The 26,187-nt window shown below is 42.8% G+C and overlaps 1 protein-coding gene across 1 annotated transcript; it reads right to left on the bottom strand.

Annotated features, from left to right (window-relative positions):
- Nucleotides 1–1,193: 1,193 nt before the first annotated feature.
- Nucleotides 1,194–18,612, bottom strand: LOC308253286 (polyunsaturated fatty acid lipoxygenase ALOX12-like; the record flags this gene model as incomplete). The annotated part of the gene is made up of 14 exons (XM_080678662.1): nt 1,194–1,373; nt 1,499–1,669; nt 1,800–1,900; nt 7,965–8,086; nt 8,552–8,721; nt 9,181–9,267; nt 12,158–12,367; nt 13,021–13,164; nt 13,697–13,857; nt 14,112–14,215; nt 14,309–14,431; nt 14,537–14,618; nt 17,767–17,968; nt 18,478–18,612. 14 exons carry the CDS (start codon nt 18,610–18,612, stop codon nt 1,194–1,196), a joined length of 1,992 nt encoding a protein of 663 aa, XP_080534788.1.
- Between the last annotated feature and the right edge of the window lie 7,575 nt (nt 18,613–26,187).

Below are 26,187 nucleotides of genomic sequence, written 5' to 3'. Positions count from 1 at the left end.
TTAAGAAGCCTAATGTAATAGGAAGCTGCAGCATTCATAGGCACCCAGGGGATTGCAGTATTTTCCCACCAAGGGGATTAACATCCCTCCCTCCCCAGGTATGGAGAAAAGACCAACTTTCCAATCTGGATGGAGGAATAAACAATAAAGGGGAAATTCCTCTGCTGGGTGCATGTCCAGTAGAAGCCAAGATGGCACAGGGGATGGTGCTTCTACTATGAGTCATGCTAGTAGGAACTAAGATAGAGACCATAAAGGGGAGGTACCTAGCTTGGGAAAGTGATTGGATTGGATAAGGGACACAGAACCCCAGAGGATCTAGGAAATGGATTGGTTAGAGGGAGAAAAAAACAGAAGCAAGGAAAAGATGGGGAAATTGATTGGATAGTTTGAAATGGTACCTGGTTCTTCCCAAGCCTGAGAAAATATAATGGAATTTAACAATATATAAAATGGCAAATTGGATATCTCTCAAGAACACAAAGTTGGTTTAAGATCAAAAACTTCATATAGATGCAGTACATTAACACACACAGATCACAATAGATTTTATTGGAGAACAACAAGCTGATTTTAATTTTACATGAAAGAGCAGAAGTCAAAGAGAAACTGTCACCTCTGAGACAAATTTGAAGAATATATATTATGAAATAGTATGTTATTTTAATTATACAGTTGTAGTAATTATGTTAATGCGGTACAGTGTAAGACAAACATATTAATGAAAATGTAGAATAAAAAACTCAAAAATACTCCCATTGAGATACGGAAATCTGATTTATACTAGCATAATAGATCAGTGAGAGAGGATGGGCTTTAAATAAACTGTGCTGGTATAATAGATTTCCTCAAAAGAAAATAGAATTTAACATTAATCCCACACTATATTAAAAAATCTATCTCAAAATGATTACATAATAAATGAAAAAGATAAATTTTCCAGAGACAGGAGAAGGCTACATGAGTAAATAGTTGATCTCTTTAAGGAATGTGTTTTCAAGCTAAAGATCATTCTGTTAGATGACCTGGAAGTGGGGACAGTGCCTCAGGCTAGTGATATATTCAGGGAGGGAACTCAGATAGAAAAGAAAATAGAACCATAGCAATTCAGATACAGAAAAACATAAAACTCAAAAGGAAAATGTTAACCCTAGTATCGGCCTGTGGTCTATAAAAGGCCATTATACTGGGGCTCAGATAGCAACACTGTTCTCTATGCAGCTCGGCTTCAGGTATTCATAGGGAAGGTCTAGCTGCTCATTCCGGGCCACTATCTCCCTTTCCAGGTTGTCCAGATCTGCTTGAAATTGTCTTAAAATAGCCTTGGGCTCAGGGCCTGAGAAATATTCTTCTGTGTGATACCCCAGGGGTACCTGAAGCAGAAAAGAAAGGATTGATCAGCTTCTAGTTCCAAGATACAGGGATCAGAGCCCAGCCCCACATTCTGAAATTTCTTTTCCATTATCACTGCCCTAGAATTCCCCAAATCTGCTCTCACCATGTCTGGCTGCTGCCGGCCCAGTTGCCTCACGAAAAGCATCTGAAGACAGCTCTGCCGGACATCTGGGAGTGAGCCCATCAGTGTGGCCATTGTCACATCTTCCTTGGTGGTAGGAGGGGGCATCCGCATTGTGCATGGGGCATTAGGGACCCAGAACATCCAGTCATGCTGAGGGGGCAAGAATCTGGAGTCAACCAGGCACTGTGATATGCAGGGCTCTGGCTCCCAACTCTTTCCTTCAAACATACCCTCGTCCAGGCACTTTCTCTCAGGGACCCAGGCTTTCAGTTGTCCATACCTGGCTGAAGTTGACTGCTGCATGCTGGGCAGTGCATCTGAAAATGCACATGGTAAGGAAATGGCAGAGCTGAGCCCGGGACTGGAAGGAGACAGGAAAACCTAGAAGAAGAAATACCGAAGTTTAGAAACTGCAATCCCTGAAAAAGATAAGGAAATAAGAGCTGATGTCTGGAGATACCCATATGTTAGAATTGGTGAGCATTCATTCATTCATTCATTCAGTCAGTCATGTAAAATATATGCTGCATCCAAAAGAATAAAATAGCTTAGTAATATATTGGACCATGGATGTGAAATACCTGTACATTGCAAACCATAAAACATTGGTGAAAGAAATTGAAGACAAATAAATGGAAATATATTTTATTATCATGGATTGGAAGAATTAATATTGTTAAAATGTCTATACTACCCAAGGCAATCTACTCATTCGATGCAATCCCTGTGAAATTCCAATTGCATTTTTTAAAGAAATAGAATAAATCAACCTATAATTTTAAGTTGAAATCAGTAAGGACCCCAAATAGCCACAGAAATCTTAAAAAGGACAGAGTTCAAGGCATCCTTATTCTGCCTTCTGATTTCAAACTATATAACAAAGAAAAAATAATCAAAACAGTATGGTATTAGCATATAGCAGACACATAGATCAATGGATCTGAATAAAGAGTCCAAAAAAGGAGGCAAGAATATACAATGGGAAAAGGACAGTCTCTTCAATAAATACTGCTGGGAAAACTGGGAGCCACATACAAAAGAGTGAAACTGGACTGCTATCTTAAACCACACACAGATATTAAGAAAAAATGGATTAAAGTACTGAAACCATAATACTCATAGAAGAACACATAGGTGGTAAGCTCCTTGACATCAGTCTTGGTGATGCTATTTTGGATTTGCAAAAGCCAAGGCAACAATACACAAATGGAACTACATCAGGCTAAAGATTTTCTGCACAGCAAAGGAAACCACCAACAAAATTCACAGGCAACATACTGAATGGGAGAAAATATTTGCAAATCACATATCTAATAAGGGGTTAATATCCAAAATATATAAAGAACTCATACAACTCAATAGCAACATAAACCAGATTCCGATTAAAAGGTGGACAGAAGATCTGAATAAACATTTTTCCAAAGACACAAAGATGGCCAACGGGTACATGAAAAAGTGCTCAACATCACTAATTAACAGGGAAATGTAAATCAAAATCATAATGAGATGCTACCTCACACCTGTTAGAATGGGTATTATCAAAAGCCAAGTAATAACAAGTATTGGTGAGGCTGTGGAGAATAGAAGCCTTGTGTACTGTTAGTGGAAAGTTGTGAAGCCACTATGGAAGCCAGTATGGGGATTCTTCAAAATATTAAAAATAGAATTACCATATGATCCAGAAAATCCATTTCTGGGCATTTATCCAAAGGAAATAAAACATTGACTTGAAAATATTGCTGGACCCCATGTTCATTGCAGCATTATTTACCATAGCCAAAACATGGAAGCAACTGCCCTGGCCCATGGGGCTCAGTTGGTTGGGCATCATGCTGTGCAATGAAAGGTTGCTAGTTCAATTCCCTGTCAGGGCACATGCCCAGGTTATGGATTGTGGGCTCAATACCCAGTAGGGAGTGTATAAGAAGCAGCCGTTCAATAGACTTGTTCCTATCTAACATCAATGTTTCTCCCTCTCCCTTACTCTCTCTGTAAAAATGAATAAAAATCTTTAAAAAAAAAAAAGACATGGAAGCAATCTAAGTGCTCATCAATGGATGAATGAATAAACAAAGTTATATATCTACAGTAATAAAAGAATAAGATGCAAATTGACCGTATCTTTGTGACGCCCACAGCCAATCAGGAGTGAGTATGCAGATTAACCCAACAAAGATGATGGGTTAATTTGCATATGCAGGCACAAAGCTGCTGGAGGCGAGGCGGGACATTTGTGTCATCGCTATGGTGATGATGCAGGCATTCTGCACCGCCCCAGCTGCTCTGTGCCTCTGGGCAGTGTGGGAAGGTGGAAAGGTGGCTCCAGGCCTGAGAGAAAAGGCAGTGTTGGCAGCCAGAAGAAGGAAAGCCCATTCTTGCATGAATCTTCATTCACCGGCCCTCTAGTATATATATACTAGAGGTCCAGTGCACGAAATTCTTGCATGAGGGCGTGTAACTTTGAAGTTCCAATTGCATATTTTAAAGAAATAGAATAAATCAACCTACTATACACTGAGTGGCCAGATTATTATGATCTCTGATCGCATAATAATCTGGCCACTCAGTATATATATACATATTAGAGGCCCAGTGCATGAATTGGTGCATGGGTGGGGTCCAGCCAGCCTGACCAGGGGGAGAGGACATGGGCAGTTGGCCAGCCTGCCTGCTGGTCAAACTCCTGGTTGAGGGGACAATTTGCATATTAGCCTTTTATTATATAGGATATACACTGAGTGGCCAGATTATTATGCATTCAGAGATCATAATAATCTGGCCACTCAGTGTGTGTGTGTGTGTGTGTGTGTGTGTGTGTGTGTGTGTATTCAAATATTATTCAGCCTTTAAAAAGAAGGAATTCTTGCCATTTGTGACAACAGGGATAGACCATGGGATGGCATGATGCTAAGTGAAATAAGTAGCCTGAGAAAGTTAAATATTATATGGTCTCACTTATATGTGGAATTTAAAAAAAGGAAAAAGACCCTGAGATCATAGATACAGAGAACAGATTGGTAGTTCCAGAGGTGGGGGTAAGAGTGGGTGAAATGGGTGAATGTGGTCAAAAGTTACAAACTTCCAGTTATAAAATAAACTAGAGGCCCAGTGTACGACATTTGTGCACTGGGGGGGGGAGGGGATCCCTCAGCCCGGCCTGAGCCCTCTCGCAGTCTGGGACCCCTTGGGGGATATCCGACTGCTTGTGGGTGTGGGCCTAAGCCGGCAGTCAGACATCCCCCCGAGGGGTCCTTAGCGCTGCTGCGGAGGTGGGAGAGGCTCCTGCCATTGCCACTGCGCTCACCACTGGCGAGCCTGGCTTCTGGCTGAGTGACGCTTCCCCTGTGGGAGCGCACTGACCACCAAGGGGTAGCTCTTGCATTGAGCATCAGCCCCCTGGTGGTCAGTGTGTGTCAGTGACTGGTTGTTCCACCATTCAGTCAATTTGCATATTAGCATTTTATGATATAGGACAAGTCATGGGATGTAATGTACAGCATGGCTATTATGTAATGTACAACATGGTGGCTATAGTTAATAATACTGTATTGTATATTTGAAAGTTGCTAAAAGGGTAGATCATAAAAGTTCTCATCAAAGGAAAACATTGTGTAACTATGTGTGGTGATGGATATTAACTAGACTTACTGTGGTGATCATTTCACAATACATACAATATTGAATCATTATGTTGTACATCTGAAATTAATAATACATACCAATTATACTTCAATTTTAAAAACTCACAAGATAAAGGTTACAACCTTAGAAGTATAAGGGTAAAGATTTTAACAGGCACCTCATAAAGGAGGATATTCTGGGTGACTATTAAACGAAGGAAAAAGTATTCAGAGCAACTAGTCTTCAGGAAAAGGCAACTTAAACTCACAATATGATAGATCTACATACTCACCAAAATGGCTAAAGTAAAAAAGATAGAAATATCTTTTTCATGTATTTGAGACTATATGGAGCAACTATAACTGAAACTCCGCTGAATGGAGTGAAAACTGGTACAACCACTTTGGGAAAAGGGTCAATAGCTACTGAAGCTAATTTTTGCATAATTTAAGTCCATCAAGTCCACAGGAAAACACACACACAAATGTTTACAACAGCACTAATATTGACTGCCCTAAGCTGGAAACAATACCAATATCCATCAGTAGCAAAAAGGAAAAATAAATGGTGCCATAGTCATAAAATGGAGGTTTCCACAATGATAATGAACAAACTACATGCTACATGCAACAAAGTAGGTAAATATTAAACACAGTATTCAGCGAATGAAGCCAGACACAAGCAAGTGCGTGTTGTATTTCCATCTGTGAAAGGTCAAAACAAGTAAAACTAACCAACCTACAAGTCAAGATAATGTTTATCTTCAAGTGGACAGACTGGAAGACAGTATACAAGGGGCTTTCTGAGGGAGCTGGTAAAGTTCTGATTCTTAATCTTCATGCTAATTATACAGGTGTGTCACTGTAGTAACACATCACTAAGTTTTACACCTATGAGTATGTACCTTCCTCTAGGTTTGTTGTATTTCAACAATTGCTGACTCCCCAAAAGTGGTTCAGTGCTTATAGATAGCTGGGGAATGATGCAGAGAAAGATAAGTAATTGATTCAGTTAAAATACAGGAAGGGTGTCAAAATCAGCTATCCCATTCAACTCAATATACAGGCAGCAAGTGTTTTAAAGTATAGTTTCTATTATTATTATTCAGTTGTGTTGAGGCCAATAGGTCAGGAAAAAACTGCCATGGAAAAGATGCGTGTTATACTCACAGATCCTAGGAGATGGGTACCTGCCACACTGCAGGGGACCACACTGGGAGCACCAGGGTTGGTCAAGAGGCAGAGGGGGTGAGAGGAAAAGGTAGCAGGAGCCTTTGTTGTGGTTTCCATGAGAAGGAATACAGAATAAGCGGGTTTAGGACAGGCTAGTTGCAATACTTCCAGTGGGCTCTGGAGTGTGGTAGCTGTGCCTAGTCTGGTACCTGGCCCAAGGTGATTAGGCCAGACAGAGGAATAGCGGCCCAGAGTGTAAGAGCTCAATACAGGTGGTGGTTGGGACTTCCAGCATATAAAAAGCATGCTTCTAGGGGAGTAGTTTGCCATATCTGAGAATCAGCTGGCCCTGGGAGGAGTAGTAACTTTTGGGTCAATAAGACTCCAAGATGTCAAATTATCAAAACTGCGGAATAAATAAACATGATGAATGCAATGAGATGGGGTCATAGAGTTTGACGCCTGGCCAAGGTCATCTACCACGTGGCAGAGTCTGGACTCTCCTAATTCACATGCTGATCATATTGGGGAGGTATTTTTGTGTGGGGTGGAGCATATGATTAAACTCATCTAACACTATATACTATGTAGACTTCAGAACTTATATCATTAGGTCTCAAAAATTCTGTCAGGTACAAAGTGAGAATGATTGGCAAATATTTTGTCCATTTTAGCTTTAAGAAAACTAAAAGTCAAAGTGAAAGAGATCTCGTCAATGGCTCAAGGTCATAGATGGAAAAAGGCAGAAACCAGTACTTTAGAAACAAATATTAGTGTGTGGCCTTTAATGAGAATAATGTGGGAATAATAGGGCAGAAAGAACATTGAAAGTTGAGGGAGTGAAATGGGAGAATCAGAGACTAAAGCTTATATATGACTGTATTTTGTAAATGCTTACAGTAGATATGTCATGGGAAGAGGATGGCCAGGGAGAGGAAGAAGCATCATTTGGGGGCATGGGATGCTTAAAGAACAGAACTGAAAAGTATGAGAGAACATTTCGTCCTGAAAGGGTCAGGGCGGTGGGGGTGTTGCTCAGATCCTTCAAGAAAAGCCTCCCTCTGAGGGTCTGGCATTGGTATATTAAACCTTGAGTAAAATGTGGAGTGGGAGAACTAAAGGTAGATCCTAGTGAAGGAATGAACTGGGCAGAGAAAGCCGATATTCAATTTCACCTAGAAATGACCTTCCACTGTGGCAGTGTTGCATGTATCTGGACCCACTGTGTGGGGTGGACAGTAGCAGGCAAGAGAAGAAGGGAGGGAAACCCAGAGAGGGTCATCATGGATTTTGGTGGGAAAATTTCCCCCACTTATATTCTTAGGAAGAGCTTTAGAAGCAGGGCCTGGGCAGATCCCCCACTGGTCATGATTCTGGACCCACTGGGCTCTATGCTGTGGAAGATTCAGGGCATCTGTGGCACGAATGGGAGATGGACATAAAGGTTGATGATCAGGTTCTCTGGGGAGTATAATCTTTGAGTTTCTAGGACTGTCCTCACACTTAGGAGGTAGGGATGGTATTCATATGCTTCATGTGTGGAGGGCGAGAGGGTGATGAGAGATTGGGACCATGTCCCCAGAAGGGCAAGGCTGACAAGGGGCACTGGGCAGAGTGTCTGAACAGCTTCCTTCTCTTGGCCCAGTTCTCACCTCGGTCCTGGGCCTGGCACAGCCCCACCTCAGTGATCTCCCGACACCAGGCCTGCAGCTCACGGTCCCCTCTCACAACATCATCCCCGTGGTAGAAGAGGCGGATGATCCCTTCCACGTACCTGCCAAGAGGAGAAGGGAGCTGAGTTACTTGAGAGTACAAGGATCTAGCCTATGACTGTTAATCCTTTTCTGTGGCTTCTGTCCAGTTGACTGTCATTGTATCTGGGGGCACATCTTACAAGACTTTCCTTTTGGGACATCCCCAACCTCTTTCTACACACTAGTTTAGAAGGGAAATGTGGGACATTAGTTTTAAGTGTTCCCTATACATGATTAATAACCATTCTTTCTAACAAAAACCAAGTTCTTCCAGATCCCCATCTCTCCATTCCCAGTTTCCCCAAGTTAGGCTCTTTCGTTATTCCACTATCTTCCTTTTCAGATTCTATCCACTGTCTCCTCTGCTCCTTCTGTCTGGACCTTTCTTTTTTCATATTCCTTTTGTCCAGTGCTGACCTCAAGCCAGAGACCCACTCTCATTCTCACCAATGGCCCTCCATTTCTCAGCTCCCACTCTTACCCACCTGGCAGTGATCTCCCAGAGTCGTAAAGCATCATGGGCATAGAGAGCACTTGGGATTCCCAGCAGGCCCCGGTCAGCCAGATCTTCAGGAGCACAGAGGGAGCGGTAGGTCAGCTTAGCCATGGCCCGACGGAGCAACTGCACATGGGGCCCTCCACCTGTGCTCACTGCCTGGAATTTGAGAGTTGACAGGTCTTGAGAGATAAAAGAAGATCTGACAATCTTGGCATATTATATAAGAGGTTCACAGTGGAGTTTACAAAATTAAAAGTATGAAATGAACAGGCTCATGGTTTAAGGATCAGGACATTCATACTAGGTGGTCTGAAACTGTGAAGATGGCAGGAGGTTGTACAGCAGTTCTCAACCTGTGGGTTGCAACCCCTTTGGGGGTCAAACAACCCTTTCACAGGGTTCACCTAAAACCATCGGAAAACACAGATATTTACATTATAATTCATAACAGTAGCAAAATTACAGTTATGAAGTAGCAACGAAAATAATTTTATGATTGGGGGTCACCACAACATGAGGAACTGTATTAAAGGGTTGCGGCATTAGGAAGGTTGAAAACCACTGTTGTAGAGAGATGAAAGATTAGGCAGCCCCATGCCCTCATTTCCTTTTTACCTGACTAAATATTCCACTATCTGAGTTGAAGTGTATTCGTCCCTGTACGTTCATATCCATGGTGTACCGGGTGTGTGGGATCAGGAGCTGGATGAAGAAGATTAGAGAAGGGTAGTTATTGGAGACCATGCTTGGGTCCTCCCTTGTAGGGAGTGGCACTCAGCCTGGTGACATTCTCTCCTCTTGATGCTTTCCTCCCTGCCAGGGCCTTTGTAGGCTGGTCTCCTTCTGCTGCTATGATCACTAACTCTCATGCTCTCCATGACTCTATACAGTGAGTGGGGTTGTGGATCCCAAATGACCTGGGCTTGAATCCTTGCTTAACCACTCACTTTGGTACTTGTTCAAGTACCTCATCTGTCAATTTCCTCATCTGTCAACAAGGATGATAATAGGTCTCCTAAGTCAAGTGCTGTGGTGATGATTATGTGAGTAATATATAAAGAGTGTTTTGCTCAGTGCCTGACACACAGAAGCATTGATTAGGAAGTATTATCATTACCTTTATTGTATCCACCTTGAATGTAGTTGTCCGTTTAGAAGCTACCCTTTAGTTTTCAATATCATTTCATGCTTCCTCTGTCATTCACATCTTCTCCTTCCTTAAACTGGCCTCTTTGCTCATTTTCAAAGCTCTCCCTCCAACTGCTCATTGTTTTACTTTTGGATTCTTTTGGGGAAAGAGTATCTTCAGTCAGAATTTTAGAAATGATATCAAGCTCCCTGCTTAAGCAGCAAATGGGTTATCATCAAATCTATACCTATTCCTAATTGTCCTCTCTTTCCTTCTTCTTTTTTTTAGCTATTAAAAAGTACAGCTAACATATTCTTTTTATCTTAGATGAATTTTATTTCATTTCTGCCTGGTTTATATATAGGATTTAGACTGTTTGGGTATTGATCAGAGCTTTTTGATGCCGGAATAAAGGAAGGACACAAGTGATACTCCTGATACCAAGATATCAAAGGATCTCATATTATTATTTTCAGAAAGTTCATGGAGAGATGCTGGTTTCAGAGAAAACGCTAAGACCACAGTGAGGAGCAAAGAACCCAGAACAGAGTTTCTAACAGCAATGACAGAAATGATGATGATAACCAAAATAATGGCAGAAAACTGACATTTTTCTAGCATTTAGTCTGTAATGCCTTAACAACCAATTACAACCCGTTATCCTCCTTCAGAGATAAGGAACCTGAACATACATCTGGTAAGTACTGAGACCAGGATTCAGGCTTCAGACCCAGAGCCTGCACAGATAATGTTGGTAACTTCTGCAAGCTTAGCCCTCCTGGGAGTTCCAACAAGACTGTCTGCCATGGGATGGAGTTGCTATGATGAGGGAATATGGCTGTGGAGGGGGGCTTATATATTAAAAAGGCATTTTGAAGTGTAAAGTAGGAATAAGTGATTCAAACTAGGAGGGAGATGGTGATAGAAAGGCATCATGAGGTTATCAAATCTGAGAGCCCATGAACTACATTAGTAACTATTTTATCTATGTTACACTAGAACCCCGAACATCCACAGCCCATAGGATTGTTGGCATTGGAACTCCCAGAGACATTACAGATCAGTTTTTCTGCTTGTCAACTGCTCATTTGCGTATCTTACCAACACTTCAAACTCTTTGTATCTAAAGCTCAATACCTAATCTTTGCCTCCAAACTGACTTCTTTTCCTGACTACAATCTTTCTGACCACTGCTCTGCTTCATAGACTTGTAGATTTTTGCCCCCTGCCTGCCCTGTTCCCTGTATCGAAGTGCCATTGAGATTTGGAAAACAATTGTAAGACAAGCACAAGCCTTATTTTGCTGCCTTCTGCCTAGCAACAGACACTGAACTCACTGTTTATAACATCACAGTATTTTTGGGTCATTCCAACAGTATTCACTTTGTGAGCTCCTAGGTCTGGCAGTGCTGAGACCTCTGACCTTTCTCTCCAATAATGTACAAGTATGACGCAGGCAGTGTCTCCTCCCTTCCATCCCTGTCATCACCATGCTAATGTACATTTTTAGTCTCCTCACTCAGTGACCAGCTGGGCTGCTATCCTTGCCCTTTTATCTTGTGCTCCTCATAACATTTGGTTTCAGTGGAACATTCTCCATCAATACTATAGAGTTTACTATAGGCCCATTGCACAAAGATTCATGCAAGAATAGGCCTTCCTTCCCATGGCTGCTGGCACTGGTTTTCCTCCGGCACCTGGGACCCAGGCCTTCGTCCTGGCTGCCGCCTTCTGTCTTCCCTCTGGCCAGAGCCTTCAGTCTTCACTCCTGTAGCTCCCTCCACCTCCCTCCATGCCCCTCATAGCAGGTGTCCTGCCCCGCCTGGCTGCTCTGTGCCTGCATATGCAAATTAGCCCTCCATCTTTGTTGGGTTAATTTGCATACCCACTCCTGATTGGCTGGTGGGCCTTGTGGAGGTACAGTCAATTGGCATATTTCTCTTTTATTAGTGTAGATAGCTGTTTTTTTGATTTCCACCTCTATTCTCAGATATGATTCTTTGGCTGTTTGTCATGTCTACCACTTGTCTTTCTGGCTAAATGGCAACATATGGGTTTAACAAACTATATTCCTACTCTCCTCTGGACCCATTGCTGGAGAATTTCAGAGAATTGACTTGCAATATGTGTAGAAAACTGCTGAAGGACTTGATTTAATAGGATAGCTTGTGTTTTATTTCTTATAACTGTGTGTGAATCTATAATTGGCATAATTTTAAAAAAGAATTTAAACATGAAAATATCACCACAAAATTCAAGGTGTTGCCAGCATTATCTCACTCCTGTCCCTTCCTGCCTATGAAGATTCTTTGCTGATACCATATCAGTGCTTGATTATTGCAAAGCAGGTTTGTTATATATGCCTAGCCAGGTGGCTTAGGATTGTAAAATCTTGAATAACTGTTGCATTGTTTCACATGTTTCCTTGTGCGCAATATGGGACATGGAAGATAGAGTATGTACCTTGAAGACAGGGTGCAGTCCTGGGAGGCACCTCATGGTGGCCACAGCAATGACCTCAGCCAGCAGATGAGTGTTCAGCAAGTGATATTGTAACTGGTGCAGTTGAAAATCTGAACTTCGGACCCAGGTCTTTGCCAGAAGCCAGGCAAGGGGAGGGTCTGAGGGCAGGAATAGTGGTGGGGTTGGGTAGCTGGAGTTGGGAGGCTGGATCTGCAATAAAGATAAGCATTCATTAACCTCATCATATGTTGCACACTATGCTCAGTATTCTAGGGGAAACTGATGACTAATATTATTGTCATGCAGAGGGCTATAATCTAGTAGAAGGAATGAGGATCCTGCCTCTCATCCTCTCACTAGCTGCGGGGAAGTGTGAGTACCATAAATGGTCAGGTTAAAGCAAGAGGATTTGGAAAGGAAGGAGTTCAGTATGGCCATAACAGCGGTTTGGGAGAAACCTGACTAAAGTGTGAGTTTGGATGGTAGGATAGGAAGGAGAAGTTGGACATGTGAGATACCTGACAATTCTCATCAATTGACTGATAACAGTAAGAGGGAAAATACATTAAAAACAAGGGAGAAAATATGTCCAAGAAAGAAAGGATATTCCACAGATTCAAAGATCAGAAAGAGACTGAGTAGCCTTAGGGTGAGGACCAATAGAGAGCATTCTGACTCTCAAAAAAGGCAATTTCAGGTGAGTAGTGAGCTAGTTGCAAGGTAGAAAGGGAAGACTGGAGACAAAGACAGACCTCACTGAGTGAGATAGAGGAGGGGGGACAAGAACTAGCTGTCTTTGTCCCTGGGCAGTGGTTGGGGAGAAGGCAGAGCAGTGTTGAAAGAGGATTTCCAAAATATCTCACCTGGATGACCATGGGTAGCAGCTTCCCACTGGGTTCCATCTTCAGCATGACGAGGGGGGCAGCCAGGTATTGCTTCTCTCCTTGGATTACGTTGGCTGGAATTCCATCCAGCAGTATAAAGTCAGCTTCAAATAGGGAACCGTTCTGGGGGGAAAAGTTCAAAGTCTACTCCAGAGGGCCAGCACCAAGGGGAAGAAATGTAATAACATTCAGTCTCACTTCTTGCAATTATCCTACATCAATATCAGAGTCCTAGTGGCAGAAAGGAAGGAGGCATCCAGAACATTTAGTCCAAGTCATCTCAGTTGACAGTGAGGAAAGAGGCAAAATGAGAGGAGTCTTCCCCAGGGACATGTTAATTCCCTGTGGCAGTGGTGGTTTTAAGACCATACTTGACCAATTTCTTTGCAGCACAGGCATGCTAAGCTTCCCCTGTCAAGGTTTCCAGGCCTCTTTCCTCATCTACTTTCTCTTCTGCTACCTCTGTCTGGCACGTAAGAGTCTCATAGTTTCCTTTACATACTTTATCAACTGCAAATTTTTCCTGCAAAGGACTCTGCACATAGGAACAGTGGATTAATACAGTCTCTCTTCCTTGATTCACCTCTGGTCCTTCCCATTCACCACATCCCTTCCGCCACAGACAAGGAGAAGACAATAAAGGACTGGGGTGTACCTGGAGTTCTTTCTCCAGCTGGCCCCGAAACTCCTCCATTCCTGAGGGCAGCACCAACCGGGAGGGCAGAGAAGTGGAGCGTCTCAACTGCATGGGGTTGGCACCATTGAGGAACTGATAGCCAAAAAGTTCATCATCCTTCCAGTGCTGGTGAACCTTCTCTGTGGGATTGGAGTGGAGGGTAGGGGGAGGATATTCACCACAACCTGATGTCCTTCTCCTTTAGGCTTTAATACAGCTATTCAGGCATATGATCACTTTGTATCCAGCCCCTGTCTTTCTTTTGTTGCCTCTGAGAAATGACCAGGCATAATATCTTCTCATCTGAAAGTACTTATGAGGGTCTATGAAGTATGAAGTTTGGGACAACAAAACAGGCTATGAAGAATTTACAAAGCTCTATGGGAATACTGACCACAAAGGGTGCTCTTGGGGCCCCAGAAGATCTGATCAAAATCCTCTAGGCTGTCCCAGGAGTTCAGGAAGGTATAAACACGTTTGAGAATCATCTCCAGTAACCTAGGACAGATATCAAGGATGGCACTGTCAACTCACCAAATCCTGCCTGTTATGGAATATATCACTCCCCACTCCATTGGGGTCTTTTCTCACCCTGTCTTCCCTGTCCATTCATAGTCCAGCCTCTTTTCACCATGAAATTTCATATCTGAGGGCAGATCCTTCACAGAGTCCACAGCTATTGTCAGGGGTAACCCTTCATGCCAGGTGCCCCAACTAGCAGACGGGGAAAAGAGTTCAGGGAGGAATTAGGGGGTCAGTGATGGTGGCAGGATCAGAGAAGAGGTGGGGATATCAGGAGGGCTATGTGTAGATGGTTACCAGTAAATCAGCTGTCTTTCCTTCAGTTCTTTCTCTTGATGCTTCTGGAACTCGTCCAAGGTACTCTCTTCTGCAAGGCGGGCTGGGAGAACATTTGACCACATAGGTTTATCCAATTCATGGTATCCCTGACTTGATCTAATCTCTCCATCTTGACTGTTCTTTTGCCTTTTTCTCTGTCTCTACCTCACATGATATATTCCCAAAGTCACTTATTGTATCTTTACCCACACCCAATTCGTGATTTCACCTATTGCAACCCATGTTTGTCCTTAAGCAACATTCCATGTTTTCCTCCCTTTCTTGTTCCTTAAGTCAAATTCCACTACTTGTGCCTAGAGATGATTATGAATTTTCTTCTTAATCACGTGCCATATCCACAATATCCCATATTATTATATAGCAGAGGCCTGGTGCACAGATTTGTGCACCAGTGGGGTCCCTCAGCGATCTCTGAACGCACTGTTCAGAGATCCCTGATTAAGATCTGCAGTAATCAGGTCCCTCTGCAGTGGGTTCCTATCCCTCAGCGAGGATAGGGCTGAGACCGGCTCTCCGATATTGACCACGGGGTCCCAGATTGCGAGAGAGTGGTTCTCGGGTGACACACCCTGGAATAGGGCTACCTCCTTGGAAGCTTCTGCATTGAGTGTCTGCCCTCTGGTGGTCAGTGTGCATCATAGCTACCAGTCAGGCGGTTGGACGGTCACTTAGGCCTTTATACACTTAGTGGCCAAATTATTATGACCATCCCATCAGTACTTCGTTGGGCCACCTTTTGCCTTCAATACTGCGGTGATTCTTCTTGGCATTGACTCCACAAGATGTTGAAAGGTGATGCGAGGAATCTGACACCATGCATGATGAATAGCACTGTCCAGTTCTGTGAGATTTGATGGTTGTGGAACCAACTGCCTGATGGCTCTTTTAACTTTGTCCCACAAATGCTCAATTTTATTGAGATCTGGTGATTGTGGGGGCCACCTAAGCAAGGTAAAGTCTCCATCATGTTCTTGAAACCATTCCTGCACAATACCAGCACTATGGCATGGTGCATTGTCTTGTTGGAAGAAGCCATCTCCTTTGGGATACTCCATCGACATGATAGGATCAACTTGATCAGCAATGATACTTAGGTATGTTGTGCTATTCAGACGCTGTTCCACATGAATTAAAGGGCCCAAATCATGCCAGAAAAACATTCCCCAAATAATAACACTGCCCCCACCAGCTTGAAGGGTTGTACTCATGCATGTGGGGTGCATGCTTTCATATTGTTTCCGCCAAATTCTCACTCTGCCATCTGTATGATGTAACTGGAAACGTGATTTATCAGACCACATGGCTTTTTTTCCAATGCTCGACTGTCCAATCCTTGTGTTCCTGTGCGAATTGGAGATGTTTTATTTTGGTAACTGCAGACAGCAAAGGTGTTCGAACAGGCCTTCAGCTTCCATATCCCATACAATGCAGTGTATGGTGAACAGTGCGTTCAGAGATCATTTGAGAGGATCCCTGATTAAGATCTGCAGTAATTTGATGCACTTTTGCCCTTCTGTTGTCTTATAACAGTTTTGGCCCTCTCTCTTCTGCCCTAACATTGAGTAGTCGCTGACGGCCACAATTCGCACATTCAGACCCAGATTTTCAGCTGACAGTCCAGTCTTTAAACACTTTAACAACAGCTGCTCTTGAACATTTAATGAATTCAGCTGTTTTGCTGATACTCACTCCATGGCTCTGAGCGCCAACAATCATCCCACGTTCAAAGGCTGTTAAATCGCATTGTTTACCCATATCTTCAGAAAAAAATCACTTTTACCGTTGTGGTAAACAACCTGCTTCCCTATTTATAATGGTCTGGCCCTCTAGCAACTTCAGCGCCAAATTATAGCTAATTTGTCTAAAGCGTCAGGTGGTCATAATAATCTGGCCACTCAGTTTATATATAGATTACCTTTGTTAATCTCATTTGTTTATTAATCTTTTTATCTCATTTGTTAATCTTATTGGACTTTCCCTTTCTACTCCTTCACCTGTCCTCCAAATGACATACTTCATATTTTTTATACATATGCACTTTGCTCTTCCTTGTCCCTACCCCCACCTGAGACAAAAATTCTATGTGTGTTACCTTCAACCATCCCATCTCACCTGTCTTAAAGAGGAAATAGTTCCATGTTACTACCTTTCCCTCACTCCATTTCACCTAACCTCACCATCACATAGTTTATATTTGTTTACCTGACTTGTCCTCTTCTCACCTGTACTTATATTGTTCCTCAAAGTCTCATGTTTCCATTTTTTATTAAATTTATTGGGATATAACATTGATTAATAACATCATATAAAACTCAGATGTACAATCTTACATTTGTATACTCTGAGTGTGCTGTAGTCACATATTTGACCCTCTTTACCCTCTTTGTCTCCCCTCTAGTAACCACCATTCTGTTGTCTGTATCTATGAGTTTGTACTTTTTGTTTTGTTTCTTCATTTTCTGCTTTTTGTTTTATATCCCACATAGAAGTCAAATCGTATAGTTCTAGTCCTTTTTCTTTGACATTTCATTTAATATAATACTCTCAAGATCCATCCATGTTGTCTCAAACAGCAATATTTCATCTTTCTTATGGCTGATTCATCTTCATTATTACATGCCATTGTTCTAAATTTACTCTCCAGTCATATCTCTCCTCCACGTGTCCCACAGCAACAAATACCATTATAGCCCCTGCTCATGCATCCCCACCCCAGTCAGAGTGCTCCCTGCCCTCACAATTGTCTTCCATGTTTTCACAGCCAAAGCAGCTCTTATCTTCATATCATTTATTGCTTCCATTCCATGCCTCCTCTCAGGGGTCACATGTGCTAGCCTTACCTGTCCTTGTCCTAACTAGTTTCCAGTCACACAGAGATCTTTCCACTTTACTTTGGCTCTTCTGTTTCCCAGCATGGCTGCACCTCCCATTCCCTTTGCTCACCTTGGGAGGTGTGGTCAACACATCACTCATTTCTCTGTGCAGGCCCACTTCAGACCTTTTTCATTCTATGTATAACTTTCCCTTTGTCCCTGTCTTGGGCCCTCTTAACCTGTGAAGTGCGCACTTTTTTCAAATCCCTCAGATCTTCCTCTGTGCTCCGACCCCTCCTTCAGTCGCCCCTTCCCCCCTTCATGCACTACTCCCTAGGCCATGCATGTTCCCACTTCCCTAAGGCAGACCCTCACCAGTGCCCTCCGGCAGGGTCAGCACGCCCTCGCCCTGCACCCAGCGGTAGCAGGGGAAGTTGACCTCCTCAAAGGCTCCTGGGCCCTGCACAGTGATGCGGTCACAGAACCAGGCGTCATCCACCAGGGAGTGGTGTTTGCGCAACTTCACGAACTGCAGTGGCCCCAAGTCCTGGGGAACTTCGTGTTCAAACTCCTCCACCTGTGGGGACCAGAACCCGGTGAGACTTAGTAGCAGGGACCCGGGAGAGGCATTTAACCAAGGGTGGGGGCTTTGTGGAGTCCAGTGACACAGCCTCCAAAGACAGCATTGCCTCCTCCCAACACCTGCGCGGTGGGTCTCAGATGACCCATTGAACCAGGAGGACCAGGGGCCCAAGTTGAGACCACAGTGACTTGAACACTGAGCACCAACACCTGCACCTGTGCCCAGGCTCTCGGAGGACCTTCCCCTTTGACCATTGAGCCCATAATGACACTTGGGAAAGAAGTGGAGGTTGTGTGGGGCAGAGTCCAGGGGAGGGAGAAAGGGGTTGAGTCCAGCTGGGCCCTGGCTCTGAACCTCTCACCCACCAGGTGCAGGCGTCCCTTCTCACTGGAAGTCCCAGCTGGTGTGGTTGTGCTGTCACTGGCTCTCAGCCCCCCAAGTCCCAACTGCCCTCAGGCATTGAGCCCAGCCAGGGGGTCTGAGTTCCCACTTCTTCCTCTTACCTGGCCCCGCGCTGGCCTCAGCTGCAGCTCCAGCTCTGCCTCCCCGAGTTCCCCAACCAGCCACAGCTGCACGCGGTTGAAAGACCCAGAGAAGAGCCAGGCCCCAGTGGCCACTTGGATGCGGTAGCGGCCCATGGCAGCAGGTGGGCTCTCCTGGGTGGCAGAGGTCCCGTTACTGGTACCAAAGATTCCGCGGCCAGGCTTCCTCCTGCTGCCTGTAGGACAAGTCCAGGGCTTAATAAAGCAGGACTCTGTGTGCCAGCCCACTACAGGATTGGGCTCCACCCCAGACAAACCAGAACCTGGGATTAGTCCAGAGGGTGGGGGAAATGCTGACTGTTCCTCTGAGCCTGGGTGCAGGGAGAATCCACCAGTTTTCTTTCTAGGCCCTCATTCCCCCCCCATACGCAGCCCCACCCTCGTTTTACTATTGAATAGCATTTTCTGAAGGTGTCCTGTGTGCCAGTCTCTTTTCTTGCTGGCAGTGCCTGGTGCCCCTGGGTGACTGTACCCACTTTCTCTTTTCCTACCAGGTCTGCTTGCTGAATGGGCATTGAGATTGTCATTGTGGGCCAGAGAAGGCCTTTCCTGAGGGACACTCCAGTGTTCAGGGATGAATTAGAGTATTTCCTATAATAAGACTTGTGGTTCCCATTCAGCTAAAGAGCAGCTAATGTATTCCTTTTCTCCCTTTTGTTTTCTATCCATACCCCCATCCCAAGACAAACAACCAGTGTCAATACATGCTATTTCTGCTTCACCACTCCTTTCTGTTAATAGGATTGTTTCATGTGGTTTATGTCATTTCTTCCACAAAAATGAGGTCACATTCTACATTTATTTTCTTGGAAGTTACTTTCCACAGTTACATGATGGGAATATCTTCAGATCAGAAGATGGAGATCTAACACCTCTCTTCCTAGCTTGAAGGATTACCCTCTTGATGGGTATTCAGTACTATGATAAGTGCTTTAATGAACACTGTTGTAGGTATACTCTTATGCACCCTTATAGTTAAAGAACAGATCCCCAGAATTGAGATTTCAGACTAAAATGCTTGTATATATTTTATATTAGATGTTATATATATTTTTGAAAACCATGTTTTTAAAGTATGCTTGATGTGTAAAATCTGTACATATTTGATGTATAAAATTCAATTTTTGCCAATAAGTATACACCAGTGTATAATATTATTAAACTTGAGGCCTGATACACGAATTCATGCATGGGTGGGGTCCCTCGGCCTGCCCAGCAATTGAGGCCTATGGGGGGCTGGCCGGCTGGGAGGAGGGGCTGCGGGAGGTTGGCCAGCCAGCCCACCTGATCGGGGCCAATAAGGCCTGAGTTGAGCATCTGCCCCTTGGTGGACAGTGAGCATCATAGCAACTGGTCGACCAGTCGTTCCGTCATAACGGTCACTTGGGCTTTTATATATATACTAGAGGCCTGGTGCACGAAAATCGTGCACTGGAGGGGGGTGTCCCTCAGTCCAGCCTGCACCCTCTCCAACTTGGAACCCCTCGGGTGATGTCCAACTGCCAGTTTAGGGCCAATCCCACAGAGAAAGGGGCAGAAAGAATCCACAGGGATTGGGCTTAAACCAGCAGTCGGACATACCTCTCACAATCCGGGACTGCTGGCTCCTAACCGCTTGCCTGCCTGCCTGCCTGATTGCCCCTAACTGCTTCTGCCTGCCAGCCTGATCACCCCCTAACCACTCCCCTGCCAGCCTGATTGACGCTTAACTGCACCCTTGCCGGCCCGATTGCCCCCAACTGCCCTCCCCTGCAGGCCCAGTCACCCCCAACTGCCTTACCCTGCCAGCCATCCTGTGGCGGCCATCTTGTGCAATGGCATGACAGTCAATTTGCATATTACCTCTTTATTATATAGGATAGATTGCTTACCAAAAAAGCTGTAGCATGGTACCAAAGGGCTTTTATCTCTGCATCTCAACCAGCATAGAAAATTACCACTTTTTAATTTTTGCCAATAGGATAGGACTGATCTTGAAGGGAAAAAAAAGCTGTTGTGGGATTTTACCCAACTTAAAAACTAGTCAGGTTTGTCTAGTTGCTGTTTGGCTGATGATGGCAGGACACACAAAACTTCGAGTTCAGTAACAAAGGTGACATTATTACTCAGAGCAAACGCAATAGCCACAGTTCATATTCATATCAGTTCCTCATGCCCTCCCATGTCCCATGAGTGTGATGCAGGTTGGACTAGGTGAGTGACAGCACATACAGTGGGCTGCATTTTAGGGGAGGACCACTGAGTTTGGGGGACTCACCACTTTTGTGAGTATAGATCCATGTCCATTCTCTGTCTACAGAAACATGACTTCATCACTCAGGGTTGCTCACTGCGGAAACAACCTTGATAAATAACCCCAAGTAAAGAGCACCCAGGCTTTGCATTTCTGACATACCCAGCAGGAAGACCTAGGGGCACTGAAGGCCCATGGCAGATCACCAATCCCAGTAGAATGAGGCATGTCAGCTGCTTAAACCCTTCTAAGAGCTTCCTAATGAATATATAATAAAACCCAAGTTCCTCATCAAGGTGTGGTTGCCACAGTTAAACCTGCTCTCAGTGTAATGATAAGGAAATATATACAAAAGGGAAGTACTTAAATGTAGTCCAGCAGGTAGTCTATATACATTAAGATTGTGAACCCCTGAGTTTTGATAGAGCATGACCTACACCTTCCCATGAATCTAATACTATAGCAGCAAGCCTATTTTTCCAGGCTCTCTGCCCTGATGAATCTTCACTCTGCATTACAGTGACCACTGAACTTCAAGCACACCTCTACCAGAAAAAGGACTCAACATGGAACCACAGCTTCTTCACTCCACCCGACCTCTTATGCCTGATCTTTGGTATGTCCCTTAAACCCTATTCTTGCAGACTCAACAATAGCCTGACTTTAAACCAATTCCAATTTCACATTCTTGCCAACTTCTAATCAAGTCATCTTTATGCAATATTTTACTTCTTAAGTATATTCAGGCTAATAAATTACACAGGAATGATGAAGTTATTATATTAACAGTTTGCAACACCTAATAAAATAATACATCTAAAAATGGTTATCTACAGTGGCTAAATGCAAAAAAGAGACATTGTCAGTGATTATGTGACTCTGGCAGAAATATTTTGAACTGACTATATGAAGTCATCTTGAAACATAAAATTGTTAGCAATTCTCATCAAATTTATAAATATAACTACCAACCTGTAGGAAGTACAAGGATAAAGGAACATTTTACACCATGAAGAAATAATCAGTGAAACCCATTGGGGAGACAAACAACCTTGTTTCATCACCATAAACATGGCAAGAAATGAAAAGAGAGAGAAAATGAGACATACAGATGAAATACAAGTGACTTCAGAAACAATTGCAACACATGAAACATAAATAACATTGATCCTGGGGTTGGGAAATGGCTGGGGGTTATTGCTTTTCAGTACACATGTTTTGTGTCAGCAGAATATCTGAACATGGCGTGTGATTGATAAAATCCAGAACAATTTCTACAAGTACAAATAATAAATGAATGGCAGGGAAGATGTGTATAAGGTGGTCATTTGATATTTTAGAGAAAAGAGGGGCCAGAATGCAGCAGTAAGTGTGAGAGGTCAAGGCAGGAATTCTCTTTGGGATGGAATAGGTTTGAAGATATTTGGATGGCAAATAACTGGTAGAGAGAAAAATATTTAAGATGCAGGGTGCAGAAGGCATAACTGAAGAAGGAACAACATGATGGGTGTGGGAGGATAAAATTCAAACCATATATGTAAGAATTTGTGTTGGGTGTATGGGGAGACTTCCTTTCTAACAGAAACCAGGGCATAGAAAATTCTGCGTAGGGATAACGAGGAGGTTCCCACCTCATAGTTTCTATGCTCACTCCTCTTCCTAACCCTGATGCTAGATGTACTCTACTTCTCAAGGACCCAGGTGTCACAGTCCCAGAGCTGAGCCAGAATGGCAGCACCAGACCTTCTCAGATTTCTCTTTTCATCTTGGACAGGCAAGGTTAAATTCCAAATGAGGATGGAGCCCACCTAGCTGGCAGAGGGGGAAAATTCTACCCGATTTTGGGGGGAGGTGTCTCTTCTTACAGTTCCAAGCTCTATTTACATTTATTTTTATTGGCTCTTTTTATTGAATTATTGGGGTTACATAGGTTAATAAAGTTACATAGGTTTCAAGTGTACAATTCTGTAATACATCATCTGCACATTGCATTGTGCACTCACAATCTAAATCTAGTCTTGTTCCATTAACATTTTATCCTGTTTACCCTCCTCCACCTGCCCCCACCCCCTTTCCCTCTGGTTATCACCATTTTGTTGTCCATGTCCATGAGGTTTTTTCTTGCTTGTTTCACCAATTCATTAGCTCTTGTCCTAATATCTTTCCCTCATTATTTTCTCCACCTAACTCAGTACTTGCCTACTGGTGCTGGTCTCTGTTCTGCTCTGATGACCGAAACTTAGAAGCTATCTCTCCCAGAATGTTGTTGCTCATGCAGTCACACAAGTTTTCTAAATGTTGGCATAATGGAGTGAAGGATTATTTCATCACCTAATATAGCCCAGATGATGACATTTACTGTAAGGCATTTATATTGTTAAATCCTTTATGGCTATTCTTGACAATAGGATTTTTCTTCTGCTGTCTTTATTCCCCGTACTCCCCCTACCACACACACACACACACACACACACGCACACACACACACACACACACACACACACACACACACACACACACCATGTTGCTGGTGTCTCTCACTCTCCTTTAGTTACCCTCACAATGCTCCCCTTCTCCCCATTTCTATTTAAAATATTATTGGAAAGCAAAAATTCTTCCAATTTTATTTTATAGAAGAATTTGAATCATTTGATCATTTATTGTTTGAGCAGCATAAAGAAAAGCAGAAAATTTGGAAGGCCATTAACAGGGTCAACTTTTTGTCATCATCTCTTTCCCAGGAGTTGTAAGTAGAAGGAAGTAGAAAGTGATTCTATCAATTATTTGGTACTAGAGGCCTGGTGCACGAATTTGTGCACAGGTAGGGTCTGGCCAGCCCCGCCTCTGATTGTGGTGGGGGTGCTAACTGGAGGCAGGACTGGCCAGGGGTAGGGGCCAAGGGTGGTTGGCCGGGTGGCCCCACCCCCTGGTCGAACTCGTTGTTGAACTCCTGGTCGAGAGGACAATTTGCATATTAGCCTTTTATTATATAGGATAAGTGCCACCAACACTCTCAAGGAAAAAGTGACTATGCTCAGTTTTCTGTTGGAACAAAATATAAACTGCCTTTCCATTTAATTCTTGCAAAAAATCAGTGAGGTAGCTATTGCTGTATGACTTCTTTAAAAATTCAAGTTCAAAAAGATGAAGAGATGTCCCCAAATACAGGTGGGTGATCCCAGAAAGTGTCATGAGCAGTTGCTGATTCATATCATAACCCATTCTCTATTTAACCCTCTGGCTGTTGGCTTCTGGCCTTACTTTTCTACTGAACCTTCTCCTAAAGCTTCTTTATGACCTATTGATGCTTAAATCCCAAGGTTTTTTTCTCAGTGATCATGGTTGTCAAAGCGTGTGGTGCTTTGACACTTTGTCTTTTAGCTGAGCTGCTGGCTGAGGTTCCTGGTGTAGTTCATTGACCTGTGGCCACTCTTCTGTTTCATTTGGAGTTCAGGGAGCAGAGGAAGTGCATGTCCACAAACCCACATCTCCTTCAACCTCACCAAATCCTGACCTGTTTTATTTCCTATTCTTGATTAGCCAATCCTAGAAGAGTTATATGGGAATACATAGTGTATATTCCTGTACCACCCAACCTACAATCATGAAGTAAATTTCTCTGATTCTGATATATTCCACAAGGCCTGTGCTTTTACCCTGTTACATATGTTTTTAAAATAAATAAGAATAGATGATAGGACCTTTTAAAATTGGCAAAGATAATCCTGATTTATAAATCTAAAATCTGAGTGTTGTATATAGGAGTCAGTATGATACTGACTCATTGTCATTCTACCAAATCATATGTGTAGAATATTATTTCCAAGTTATTATGGATATATTTTCCATGTTTTCTTTTCTCCTTGATTTTTTTTTTTACCAAATCGTTGTTTAATGTGTTGTGTTCCTGTGGGTTAGTGTAATTTGTTACTTGACTTGATTTTTAAAAATAAAGTACTCCAAGTTTTGCTTTTATCTTTGTGGTAAAATATACATAACATGAAATTCACCATTTTGACCATTTTTTAGTATATAATTCAGTGGTATTAAGTATATTGACTTTGGTGGACCCATCCATCTCCAGAACTTTTTAAAATCTTTCATAACTGAAACTGTATCTATTAAACAAATCCCACCTGACCCCAGAAACTGCTATTGTACTTCCCATCTCCTTAAGTTTGACAACTCTACGTACCTCATATGAATGGAAACATGCAGTATCTGTTCCTTTGTGACTTCCTGATTTCACTTAGCAAAATGTGCTCAAGGTTCTTCCATGTTATACCATGGGTCTGAATGCCCTTCCTTTTTAAGGCTGAAGACTATTCTGTTGTATGCATATATCACACTATGTTTATCCATTCAGCTATGGAAGGACACTGGATTGCTTTCACCTTTTGGCTAATGTGTATAATGCTGCTGTGGTTATAATTGTGCAAATAACCATTTGAGTCCCTGCTTTCAGTCCTTTTGGTTATACTGTATACCAGAAGTGGAATTACAGGATCACATGGTAAGTCTCCTTTAAAATTTTTAAAGACTGACCACACTGTTTTCCACAGTGGGTGCACCATGTTATATTTCTAGCAGCATGCACAGGGATTTTGGTTTCTCCACATCCTTGTCAACACTTGTTATTCTGTTTTATTGATAGTAGCCATCCTAATGGGTATAAGATGATATCTCATTGTGGTTTTGCATTTTCCTATAGAATCTATATATAAATAGTGGTTCTCAACCTTCCTAATGCCGCGACCCTTTAATATAGTTCCTCATGTTGTGGTGACCCCCAACCACAAAATTATTTTCGTTGCTACTTCATTACTGTAATTTTGCTACTGTTAATGAATTATAATGTAAATATCTACAGCAGCGGTTCTCACCCTGTGGGTCGCGACCCACAGGTTGATAACTGCTAGCAGGGTCACCTAAGACCATCGGAAAACACAGATATTTACATTACAATTCATAACAGTAGCAAAATTACAGTTATGAAGTAGCAACGAAAGTAATTTTATGGTTGGGGGTCACCACAACATGAGGAACTGTATTAAAGGGTCACGGCATTAGGAAGGTTGAGAACCACTGATAAAGATTATTAAGTTTGAGTATCTTTTCATAAGCCATTTGTATATCTTCATAGAAGAAATATCTACTCAAACCCTTGGTTCATCTTTAAATCATGTTGTTTGCTTTTTGTTGTTGGGGTTTTAAATATTTTAGTTGATTTGTTGTATTTTAGGACTTATCTTTAAAAATTGGATATAAGCACCTTATTAGATATATGAGTTGTGAATATTTTCTCCTATGGAATGCCTCTTACCCTCTTTCTAGTGCCTTTTGATAAACAAAAGTTTTATTTTTTTATATATTTTATTTATTTTTACATAGAGGAAGGGAGAGGGATAGAGAGTTAGAAACATCGATGAGCTGCCTCC

Source organism: Plecotus auritus (genome assembly GCF_963455305.1).
Source record: "Plecotus auritus genome assembly, chromosome: 7".
Classification (NCBI taxonomy): Eukaryota; Metazoa; Chordata; class Mammalia; order Chiroptera; family Vespertilionidae; genus Plecotus; species Plecotus auritus.
Note: the sequence above shows the minus strand (reverse complement) of the source record. Positions and strands in the feature narration are given on the sequence as shown.